Genomic DNA, 12,506 nt, shown 5'->3' with positions numbered 1-12,506 from the left:
AGTGGGCAGGCTGTAAACTGCAAGCAAAGGACAGGGGAAGTGGAGACTTAGAGATTCAGCTGCAGTTAATGGAGGATTTGTTGGTTTGATACAGGAGCATGTTAATATTTAGCTGTTATACATTAAAATGAGCTGCTGCATTGTGGACTAAGTCTGGTGGATTTAGATTCAGGCAGAATATATGAGAGATATCCAGCTGTAGACAGAATAATAAAAGGAGAAGTGGTTTCATTGTAGAAGGAAATTGCACTGATGTCCAGTTAATTTAATTCCTACAGAGAAAAGATACAACCTTTACATAATAGTATAATTAATCTATCATTTATTCTCCTTCTGAGATTTGACATTCTTTTAATTTTTTTGTTAAGAGATTAATAATCTTTCACAAAAACCTAAAACTTAAGCAAGATGTGTTTATGCTGCCCTACTATGTATAATTATAATTGCATTTGGTGGTGGGTTTTTTTTTTTTTAACTTTTATTACTATCACATGAAAACAAGCTGTAAATTCATGTGCTCCTGATGCTTATTTCGCACTCCAAGTTAAATTTTTTCCTTGTGATTTCATAACAGCAGCAAAATGTGAGATGTGTTGGTGCAAATCAAGGAGCAAAAAATTGGGGCAAACTTTTGTTGATTATTGAATTTGTGTGAAATTTTTAGCTTAAAGTAAGTGTACTCAATGTGAACAAAATAGAGATTGTAGCACTGCAAGTGACTTGTGTCTGTATAAAATAAGAAGACAGAATTTTGTATAAAAACAAGTTGCGGTGAAATACATGTATTATGTCCTTACTATTCAGATGCTCTCTCTTTCTCCTATCTGATACTTAACAAACAGCCCACAGTGGCAGCAGGCAAAGGTAGGCTTCATCACTTTAGATAAAACTGTAGATGACTTTTTTTTTTTTAATGAGTAGTTTGTAGCCCTCCCATCCTACATACTGAAGCTTTAAGTTACTTAAGTTGTATGCAATTTTCTGTGATTAGTACTCATTAATTTTTTATATCACTTAAAAAAAAACCAAAAACCAAAACTCTGAGTTTTTAAATTTAATTCTGAGTTAATTTTCTAAGGGTCATATTGTTATGTCTTTTCATCTGGAATTTTTGAAAGAATATTGTAGGACAACAGTACACATGACACACTGATGTCTTCTTGCTAACATTACAATATTAAGAATAACCTAAATGGTAGTTATGATAGCTGGACACTTCTGTCAAAGTGGTTCTTTTGTGAAGCAGGTTTGTACCAGTGTGTCAGGTTTAAAGAATATCTGTATATGTCTGGAAAAGTTTATTTGGTGTTGTGACAGTATTGCATGGTGGGTGAGAGCACACTGTGCTTCTGAAAATGAAACACTGAAGCGTCCGTACTACCTTCGTGCTAGGTGAGGTGGAAGTGGGATTGACAAAAGATTTTGGTGCGCTGATTTCTATTTCACCTTCTTGGTTCTGACTGTTTCCCTGCTTCTTGAGTCTGTAGTCCAAAGGCAACGGTTTAGATAAAGCTTCTTTCCCTGCTCCCCAACCCCCTACCCCCCCCCAAAAAAAGGTAATTGGGTGTCATCGTAAACTTTCCTAAATCAGGGCTACTGCACTCATTGCTTCCTGCTCTGCCTAGCAGAGCCCTTTCTTTGGTCTGGCAATGATGCCTGTGCCAGCAGGTGACGAGTACTTTCCGAAAGCTTTTGCCACTTCAGTTATCAGCCGTACCGCCTGTCCAATTGCCTGGCAACTGAGTCATTTGTGCCAATGCTAGCAGAAGAAGTGGATGGGAACACGTAGACGGCAGAGAGCAAGGGCGATGGCGATCCCAAAGTAATTGAAGGTGCTTTGGAACCTCATGCTGCGCCTTCAGTGCACTGCTGTGGTTAGGGGTGGGCATATGTTTTTGAGACGCAAGTGTCCTGCTAAAATACTTGTTTCTGCCCTTTGTTTACTAGGCAAATTGCGTAGCAGCTTCAGTTGCCCGCTGAAAGCCCGGGGCCAGCTGGCTCTGCTTGAGGAAGGGGTGGAAGCGGCGGTTGCTATAACGTGCGTCGCCACTAGATGGAGTTCCCGGTACAGCTGTACCGGGACCGCCCGGCGAGAAAACCCGCCCGGGGGGCCCGGCGCTCGGCCGGCAGCGGGGGCGGGGGCACTCCTAGGCTGGGATGCTAGCCTTGCTTTCTACGGTGAAAAGTCGCAAGGGAATCTAGTGGTTTCCGAAGAAATGCACCGGTGTAAACTCGCACGAAATAGAATCGGGATCAGGTTGCTAGGCCTGGCTTCTTCCCACCCTTCCCCCCCCCCCCCCCCCCCCTTTGCTTTCCAGAGGGTAGCTAGATACTGCCAGGAAAAGAAGACCCGTAAAGGAAGATCCATCTGTTTGGAACTGTCCCTAACTCTCGAAGGGCTGAACATTTTCATTTATTTAGTTACTTTCCCCACCCTGAACGCCATGGGAATAAGGGCTCTTGGCTTCTTATGTTGTGAAAAATCTAGATGGTTAATGTTGAATGCTTACGAAATATGTATTAAGTAGTGCTGAAGAGGTTAACTGGACTACTGAGTCTTTGTAGACATTGAGTATGAAATACTGGAGAAGTCAATGGATGTAACACGGTGCTTAATAGAAACAGAAAATTAGTGATTCTTACTTGCCTGAGGTAAGCACAAGCCTCTGTAATGTCTTGATCTTTGTGCAAAGACCTAGTAAAAAAGAGCAATCTTAACAGAAACCTTAAATTAGAAATAGGGATTTTCATGACAAGAAAATATCACTGGAAGGATGAGTTGTCACCCATTAATTGTAAAGAATAGAGGGAAAACCTTTTATTTAGTCTTTTTGAGAAAACAAATTGTTTAAAAAATATGTGATATTTCCCTAGTTTATTTTTAAACACTGTAACACACATATATAAGAAAATAGAATACTGTGTGGAATAAAGGCAAAGATATTAATGATTGCTAGTAATTTGTCGTAAGCTCATAATATGCTGCTTTTCCTGATTTGAAGTCCTGGGAGCTATTTTTTCATGTGGTGTTAGAAAAGGAGTGTTTAGAGAAAGGAGTGCACTTCTATTAGCTTTTCTATCACTTGCCTGAATTATTTTTATACCACATCAACTATTTTATAAGGTCGAGAAGAAAATGCATTCTTCACATGAATAACTTAATATGCAGTTGTGATTATTTTTTTTTAAATGCTTGACATCTGGAGGCATACAATCTTTCTAATACCGTATACCTTCTATATGTGTAAACTTGTTAGTGTAGGGAACTACTGAGACAAGTTTGAGGTGTAAAATGGTGTGTGGTCTTGCAGGTGATCTCTTTCAGATCTTTTCTTACTTGATGGAGAATGTTTGACTGATTAGGCAGTCTGCTGTGATAATTCTAAAGGTTAACTTCTAGGTTGAATGTTTGCAAATGTGAAATTTGAACTTGAGTTTTGAGAAGTAGAATTGGACTACCAGATCACAACAAATTGAGTGGATGATTTTAAATTGAACATGTTATACTAAATAAACAAATGCATTGTAAATTAAAGAGTGTTTTTGTATTTGTATGTCAGCTGTGTGAGAAATGCTGTTGGTTCTTTTTGCTTTGTTTCTGAGGTTCTTTGATTTCATGTTTTTATTTGCATATTCAAGATTGATCAACACTTTGCTGTTGGTATTTTTTGAATGGCAGTCTCTTTGGATGTGGGGAGAGGTTGCATACCTGCAAGTTCTCTGCCTGTGGTATATACTGTGACACTGGCAATCCAGTCAGGTTGGAAAAGGGAGCGTTGCCTCTCACAGTGGTGTAGTAGGTGTTGCGCCTCAGATGGATCCATTATCACTGTGGAAGAACTTTTTATTTCTACATTGCTGATTGAATTCCCACAGAGGCTGATTTGGGTTGCGTAGATTGGTAGCCTCCTTTTGTTCTGAAAAAGGTTTGTAGTTGTTGTTAACTGATAATATCAGCAACTGACTGTGGGATAACTGAGTTCAGTTACTGACCCAAAAGAGCAGCACTGAGGCAACTGGAAGATGTCATATGCTGTAGGTAAAGTGGACTTCGCAATTGCACACATTGATTTTTGTAGAATAAGGGGAAAATCAAGTTGTTAATAATTTGCAGATCAGGTATTGATGGGGCATATGCTGTTCTGTAAAATTGCATAGCAGTTACAGTGATACTGTCACTGCACATGAGGAGAGAAGGTCAGACTGTGTACAGTCATTCATGTACCTTTGGCAAATTTGTGGTGGTACTTGCTGTATATATAGCCATAACTTGGAATGTGGTCATGATTAATGGGTTGGGTTTGGTAGAAGAGTGTGTATAAACAAGGAAATGGCTTTAAAGAAGAAACATTGATTTTATTTTTATAAAAATAAAACGCATTTTGTTACTTTTTTTCTTTTTAGACATAATGACATGTTATCTTTGGAAGGGATGAAAATTGGTAATGACTTTCCCCTGCATCTATTGAAGTAGTGTCTATCAGGCTGAAGAACTCTGTGTCTTTTAGGTCTTTTACACTACTGAATTATGCATGTTTATTGTTTCTCTGTGTATAGACGATTTGGGTAGTTAAAACATTGATGTTCTTGTCTTAATAATATGAACATACGAGTGTAAGGAATTTATAGTATTTGTGGGTCATATTTTTCTTACTTCAAAATGTGTGAAAATTAAGGATAAAAGACAAATGAGAAATTTACTTTTACAATTAATATTTGCTACATTTACACTACTAAATTCTTTTGAAGTAATTGTTCAACACACTGCTTTTAAGAGTTTAATCTGTTTTATGGATGTCCTTTTAGCTGTAAAATAGTGCAATAGACAGAAGAAACTTTGCTTGACCATCACTGTGTTCCAGAACTTCACTTTGGGAAATTGGATAGACTTACATAGTTCCAAACTGTTTGGCTAGGAAGCATGCTGCCTTTGATTTTGACATAATGTGGAACGAGTTGGTTATTTGCCTCCTTACATAACATATTTGTTTTTCATTAAACATTCTGATAAGGTCTTATTAAAGTACCATGTATTATTTATGGTATTTCATATGAAAATGAGCTGAAGGGAAAATTCTATCAGCTTAGGGCATTTGCAGAATAACAGCCTTTCTGTGCTAGAAAAAAAAAAGAATGAAGAAAAGCATGACATACTCCTGTCAGAACAGGAGACTGCTTAAGGCAGGGAGAAAGAATGAAAAAAGGAGAAAGGGCATAGAGAGGGTTCATTTCTCCTCCTCCTTGCTCTCTCTTGTTCTGTGGCATGTGGGGTTTTTTTGTTGGTGGTTTGGGTTTTGTTTGGTTGGTTTTTGTTTGGTTGGTTTTTTTTTTTTTTTTTTTCTTTTGGTGATAAAGTAATCTGTGCTGTTCTGTATCTGGGCTGTTCTAGTAGATCAGTCCATGATAAACTGCAAAAGCATGGATGCTTCCTAAGCCAAAACCAATCCCTGTATTGTAAGTTTGTGCATGATTGTTTTGGTGTTGATTGCCGAGTTCTAAATACATAGGTTTCGTTGCACTGACTGCTTTTGAGAAAGAAAATTATGTAATAACTGATTCTGCTGGAAAATTTTCGGGTTTTGCATGAAGAAGACTTAGTGGATCTAAATCAGTCTCTGAAGCTTGTGTGGGTGCAGGTATGTGTGCGCACATGTAAAATGAAAAAGAATATTTTTTTTTTTAACACAGCGCCTGAGTTGCAGTGACGTGTTTTGTATCTGTTTCCAGTTAAGCGGGGACTATTATTTGTTTTTAAGGGTAGATAATATCAAACCAGTTATGTTTTTGATGAAATAGACTTCTCTTGTATGTGGGTTATTTATTGTTGTTAATGTTAAACTCTTGATCTAAGATGTGTTTTTGTGGGAGTTAGATATCCTATAAAATAGGTAATTTTAAAATCTTCTGCAGAGTCTTTTTAAAAGGAATCCCTTCAAAACCTCAGGTGGTGCTTTGAGGTTTAACCTTCTTTCCTGAAGAATTAATATTTAATTCATTTGCCAAACTCTAATTAAAAATAGTAGTATCTTCTGTTATACTTGAGTTGTATCTAAGAAAAAAAGAGACCTGTAATATAGGACCTCAAGGACAAGCTGCAATATAAATTATTTGATTTGCAGGTCACATCCTACTTTATTACATAAAGACTAACTAGATCTACTAATGAATAATTATTACTCCATAAAATAAAGGGGGGGAAAGAAAAAGCCTGCAAGAGTGGAATACTAATTTGGGGTATCACTCTCAAAGTAAAAAGTAAACCTTAAATTCTGAAAATTGCAAATATAATTTTTCCATGTAACCTAATAGGGCAGTTCTTTATAATAGATTGACTAGCTGTCAACTAAATTTGTAATTTTAGATGAGATGGGGTTTAGACCAATTTTAAGATACAGTCTTTATCCAAGCCTTCTCCCCTCCCCCCAGTAAAGTAGACACAGTGTGCCACAGAATTTTATTTCATTCCTAGTGTTTCTGCTGCAGTGGCTACACAGATATTTCACAGTTTCACTGTAATGCTTTTATAGGCTTCTCTGGGAAGCTAGATGGTGAATGAAACGTAGATATAAAATTAATTTGTATTTTTAAAAAGCTCATTTACTGATAGCACTCGATATTTGCTGGAATCCTCTTGACTAGCCAAGATTCTTTCCCTTCCCCACTTTGTGCTTCATACTTTTGTTCTTAGAAGGGGAAAGCCCTTTTTATGTCAGGTGTGAGTCCTGGGAGGGGGAAAAAAAAGTGCGTGTGTGAGTGTGTATGTGTGCGTGCAGAATCATAACAGGCATTCAGTCCCAGCTGGGCAATGACACTAATTGCCCAGATCTCATGGATGCCTGTGATGCAGCGTGCTCACTTTCTCTCCTTCCCTATCCTCTCTAGGGATTTTTAAAATGCAGTATTTGAATTTTGGTAAGTGGTAAAGACCCTGCCCTAGGACCCATTTGACAAATGAGAAGCTGTGCAGCATCAGCACCAGCCGACTGAGCCTCACTGAGTCAATCTCTCTCTCTCGACTAGTCAGCAGCTACTGTTGTGAGACAAGCTTCAGCTCTCTCTGTCATTGAGGAAGTTCCATTTGCTCATCAATAGGCTGCAGGCTGTGTCTTCTTTTTTTCCTCTCTGTTAAAAATTCGTAGTTTAAATCTACCAAGTTGCCTTAGCTGATGAATGTAGGGATCTAGTGCTGGGGAAAAAAAGGCATTCAAGAAATACGGTTTCTTAAATAATCAAAAGGAAAAACCCGTAGTGACAAGATAGGGCAAACGTGCTTGCATGCAAGCCCCCTCACTTGTTCTACGTAGACTTCAGAGCAACACCATGCAGCATCCCCTTACGGGTGCAACCTGCGTGGCACTGCCGAATGTGGGCATGTGTCCCCAGCTCTCCTGTGCCTTGACTTTTATGTACTTACAGCAGGTAAGTTTGCTTAACTTTTTCTTTTCCTATAGTGCCTGCTTTGTCAGCATCGTTTGGGGGATTTGTAATCTCGTAGATATTTTTTGTGTGAATAGACTGTATAAACGTCTCCCACTGTGTGGAGTGAATGTTGTGCCTGCACTTAAGAATGGTGAGAGTGAGTAGAAAATATGTTTTAACAGAGCATCAAGCCTTTTTGCAATGTCGTTATTGATGCTGTTTATAGATATTTAACAGAGTACTTTGACTGCATTTCTCGTGGATACTGTAGCAGAGTTTCAGCCATAAAGGACTGCTCTTTATTCACTTGCAGGCATAAATTATACTTCTAATGTAAATGTGCCCAATGGCAATTTTGTTTAAGCCTTTTCTGAAGCCAGGAATTTTAAGTCTGTGTTGAAACATGCTGCTGATTAAAATCAAGCTGGTTTTTAGTTCACCAAAAAAAAGGAAAAAGAAAAAAATATTTATAAAGCTATATCTGTGCAGAATGAATACTTTTACCACTGAAGTATGTTGGAATGGGTTTTAAAAACAATGTTCTGATACCAGCAAAATGATCCCAATTTTTTGTCCATTTTTAAGATTTTTTTTTTTTTTTTAATAAATTCATTTCATATAAATTTTGCTTCTAGGGTTTTTAAGTATTTCCACCCCTCTCCCTCCTCCAATTATTTACTATTTGGTACCCTTTCTCTGTTATAACATGAAATAAATAACTGGATAATATCACATTATTTTTTTAAACTAGTATTTTGGAATCATCATTGTATTTTACTTCTTTATTTTATAACCAAATCCACCATTATAGAGAGTCATCTAGTAAGTATGCAGAGCCAAGACAGAAATGTGTTATTATGCAAAAATGATTAATCCTGTTTATTCTGTTACTTTCTGCTGAAACTTCAGGGAAAAAATTCTTGTGCCTACTGTAACAAATAGGGGCATTTCTACCAACTTCCACTACAATAGTTTATATGCATATTGACTTCCATGAAACAGTCTCTAACTTTATTTCTGTATTTACAAATGCCTGAAAGATGTTTTACAGTATTTCTTTTTGTTTCTAAACATTAAACAAAATAGATTTAAAGCTTATTTTTATTTCAGAATATTCATTTTCTATTTGCTGAAAGAACAGAACTCAAGTATTTGCAGGATATAAACCCTTCTGTAGCTTTTTTTTTCTTCAATATTGTAGTATAAACCATTTCTGACTTACAGCATGGGAGTGCATAATAAAAGATTCTTGTATACGCCCTAGATTATACATGTATGTGGGAGGGATTCATATGTCTGTAATTAAAATTTGCATCAGATAAATAAGATGTATTTAATATTAAAAGAAATTGCATGTCACAACTATAATGTATGTTCTTAGTAGTTCTGTATTGTTACATTTTGGAAATGACATTTATAGATCAGCTTTAATGATCCAGTGTGACTTGTGCACTTACTGGTTGTATACAAAATGTACTCCTGCATTTTGCTGGATTTGTTCCTTTGAGTTTGCCAAACAACAATTTGTATGTTAAAGATCCAGCTTTTGAAAGGAAAAATGTGAATTAAGGTGAGAGGTCAACATGGCCACACAAGGAGCTGATAAAGGATAATGTAAAGATGAGGTTAGGTGCTATAATAACCTTCCTGTGTGAGCTATTGCAGTATCATTATGCAAACACATCTATAGTATGGCACTGCTTTAAGGTTTAAGAAACTGTGCAACCATAATGATTACTTTAAAATAGTGAATTCAATTCCATCTATTCCATTTGAGAGAAAGATGAGAAGTGATTGGTAATGCACTTAACAAAGTGCTATATCTAGTGGATAATTTTTAACTCTTTAAGTGGATTAACTACCACACTGAAAGTATCTACTTTTGGTTTGTTTTTTTTTTTTAAAGTGTTGGCTTTCTCGTCCTGTTAATCCTATTGGCAGTTTAGAATCATTCTGCCTCTACTGATCACAATTATATATAAGTTAAAAAGTCATCTGAATTCCTGATGATAATTGTGGCAGGTTCAAAATTCTGTGCTTGTTGCTCCTTTTGATTGCTGGTTGGCATTTTAGTTACTCTGGATTCCTAGAGAATCAGATAATTATCTTATTTCAGATATGATTTATTATTTTATGTATTTGGTTAAGTATTTCTTTAGAAACAATGTTACTTTATCTCAAAATTATTCAGGCAGAAAGATAGTTCTGTGGTGACATTACCTACAAAGCTAACGTAACATGGTTCTGGTTTAAATAGGAAAGGATAAGAAGTGGTTTGTATCTTTGAAAAACATTAATAAAGTTTTACCATGACAGCCTACTTGGGGTTTTTTTTTTTCTATTTTTCCCATATCTGATAATTTCTAGCAAACCTACAAAAATACCTGTTTTATATGCTTAGTGCAAATATCACTATTTCAGTGAAACTGTAAATGTTTTTCTCACTCTATAAAGTTGTCTATTGATCTTAAATACCAGTAACCCAAAAGCTTTATCTGGGAACTTAATAACTAGTGATTCCCCCCTGCCTATGGACCCTGTAACCAGCAGTATATAGATGTTATGTGAACCTATTGAGTATTTTTTTCTCTAAAAATTGCACTTTAGATGTGTCTGCTCACTTGCACCTCAATTAAAATGATTTCAGACATCTGTATTACAACTGAGCTCTCAGTTGTTAAACTTTACTATCTATTTAAAATCTATGAAAAAAATTATTCTCTATTTCTGTGTGTATCTGCTAAATATGCTAGTATTCTGTCACATGTAAGTTTTTATATGTCTTTCCTGAAAGACTAAAAAAGGCAATACATTTTTCTCAAGATGGGCAAACCAGTCTTCCTGTCAATAAATATTTATGTAGCCATGAGGATGGTTGTTTTCTGTGGAGCTGTATTAATCATTTGGGAAAAATCTGTGTTTTGGTAGCCATTTAAAATTGGTCGTTATTTATTTGCTAAGCTAACACCGTTTGGTCAGTTAGTTAGTATAAATGGATAAATTGTTTTCCACAGTGTACCACAGAAGTGCTCTAGTACTTTGTCCAGTGTTAGAAACTTAAGTATTTGCTCTGATATCTTCCAGATTACGCACATATATAATGTTTTAAGAGCTAAGTGAGGAACTGAATTTTTTTTTTTTTTAAAAAATGGTTCGTGCATCCAGGATGCTTTACCTAAAAACATTTAAAGCTTAACTGTTGAAAATAAAGTTGAAAATAAATAAAGTACAGAGGCCTAGTTCACATTATTATAGATTAACTGTCAATAAGACAGTCACTTGAAAAAGCCAATAAAAACTGAAGGATGCTTCCAAGTTAGTTAAGCTATTTGAAATGGTCTGAAATTATTTGGATGTTCTCTTACTAAGATGCTTCTAACTTTAGAAATCTAGAAAGAGTTTTCAAACAGCTTTAAAACCAAAATGACTGTATCAGTGGCAGCAATGAACAGAAGGAGGATAGGTGGTTTTGATTTGGAAGTTTTTACTGCGTCATTATAAAGATAGGGACAGTTGGGAAAAGTGTAGATTCATTTGGGTTAGAATTTTACCTAGTGTCAATATTTAAAGATACAGGAAAAGGGAACTTGGATTTGCAGTGCACCCTATCATTTGGTAATATTTTATGGTGTTAGAAACAGCTAAATACATCTATTTTCTCTTCTCCTCCTTATTAAGACACATCAATGCAAGAAATAATTTCTGACCACAAGCTTACATTGAATGCTAGCATGAAGTAATTTTTGCAGCAAAATTTTGACTGCCTGTAAATTGGGATTTAGCGGATATTAAGGGAGGCTTAGTTCTTAACTGGTATTTCCCTATGATATAAATTTGCCTGGACATAGGGTTATTTAGTTGGTATTTTCTGAGTAAAGTAACAAAGTCAACTGTTGTTTTGAAACATCACATAATATTCCATATCATGGTGTACAGTGCTGCTGTCATTATTTTAAAATTGGTAAATTTTTTTTTTCTGTTTAATGATGATAGATGTGCTTTGTTTTAAATAGTGAAGTGGTTTGTACAAAGGGTAATTCCTCTTAAATGGAGCAATTGCTCATAGTGGACATTCACAGATCGAAAACAATTGAACTGAAACTTCAATATCAACCTTTTCTGTCTTTAACAAGAGAGTAGTTCACGGTACAACTCTTGTATCAATGATGAACAGAATCCACCATGAAAACAAAGCAAAAACCAACAAACCCTCCATCTCTACCCCAGCTATTCCATTAGTGCTTACATGGTAAATTAGTGTAATTTTATTTGGGCCTTAAGCATTATGACTATGGAGAAAAGCTGAATTCCCCACTCGGTTACTTATGTCATGCTTCTGGATCTGATGATTTATAGGAGTCTGAAAGACTTTTTATCACATTCTTTCTTCATGGCTTAATTCAACGTTGATTTATTTTGTAGCATTTTCAATTGGTGTAGTCAATAGTGTCAATAATGGAATAAGGATTAGAACAGATTATCGTTGTGCTAAAATTGTGTAAAGAACTAAAATGGACGATCAATTCCTGGATAGAGTTTACCTTTTTTATAGAGCACAAGCACATCAATTGCTGAATGCCACCATTGCAGTTACAGTTCTAAGTATGTCTTTTACATTTTATGCCTTAGTAAGTCCTCAAAGGATCGGGTATGTTAGTTGAATTCAATAACTGGTGTTCTATGATGACACTGTTTTAAACCTATCACGAGAACACTGCCTTTCTTTACCTAGTCCATTTATAGAACTTACTCTGTGGCTCTCCTGTAAAATCAGTTAATCTGACTTTAGCTCATGAAAATTTTAAGCATCTGTTAGCTTACAAATTGGAGTCTTTGCACAATTTTGTTCCTCAGTCTGCTATTTCATGGCAATTTTCATGTGAGAACATACAACCTCTGCTTATGACTGCATGAGTGAAAAGAAGTCCACGTTACTAATGCTCACTCACCATCTGTTTTTCTTACAGCTGGGCCTTGAATAATTGTCCAGTAGCTGATGGACTGAGGGTAGGCAATCTTTTCAGGGTTTTCTGATTCATTTAACCAGCTTCAGTGCCCCAAGAGAAACATAGTGCTTGTTTATTCAT

The 12,506-nt window shown here is 36.0% G+C and overlaps 1 protein-coding gene across 21 annotated transcripts in view; it reads left to right on the top strand.

Annotated features, from left to right (window-relative positions):
• Positions 1 to 12,506, top strand: part of RBFOX1 (RNA binding fox-1 homolog 1) — a 1,358,224-nt gene that overhangs the window by 1,056,231 nt on the left and 289,487 nt on the right. For 3 of the 21 annotated variants that reach the window (XM_030002546.1, XM_030002539.1, XM_030002548.1), the window contains exon 1: positions 7,314 to 7,419. The exons of 15 other annotated variants lie outside the window; for them this stretch is intronic. Coding sequence is in view for 2 of the 6 variants with exons in the window: in XM_030002541.1 (XP_029858401.1) it covers positions 7,276 to 7,419 (144 nt within the window). In the remaining 4 variants the exon portion in view is untranslated. Of the gene's footprint in view, positions 1 to 6,799; positions 7,420 to 12,506 lie in introns of those variants that run through there. 3 more of the 21 variants (XM_030002541.1, XM_030002534.2, XM_030002540.1) reach the window with 3 other exon arrangements.

Source organism: Aquila chrysaetos, chromosome 25 (assembly GCF_900496995.4).
Source record: "Aquila chrysaetos chrysaetos chromosome 25, bAquChr1.4, whole genome shotgun sequence".
Classification (NCBI taxonomy): domain Eukaryota; kingdom Metazoa; phylum Chordata; class Aves; order Accipitriformes; family Accipitridae; genus Aquila; species Aquila chrysaetos.
The sequence above is the reverse complement of the archived record's forward strand: the minus strand, read 5'-3'. Positions and strand labels throughout refer to the sequence as shown.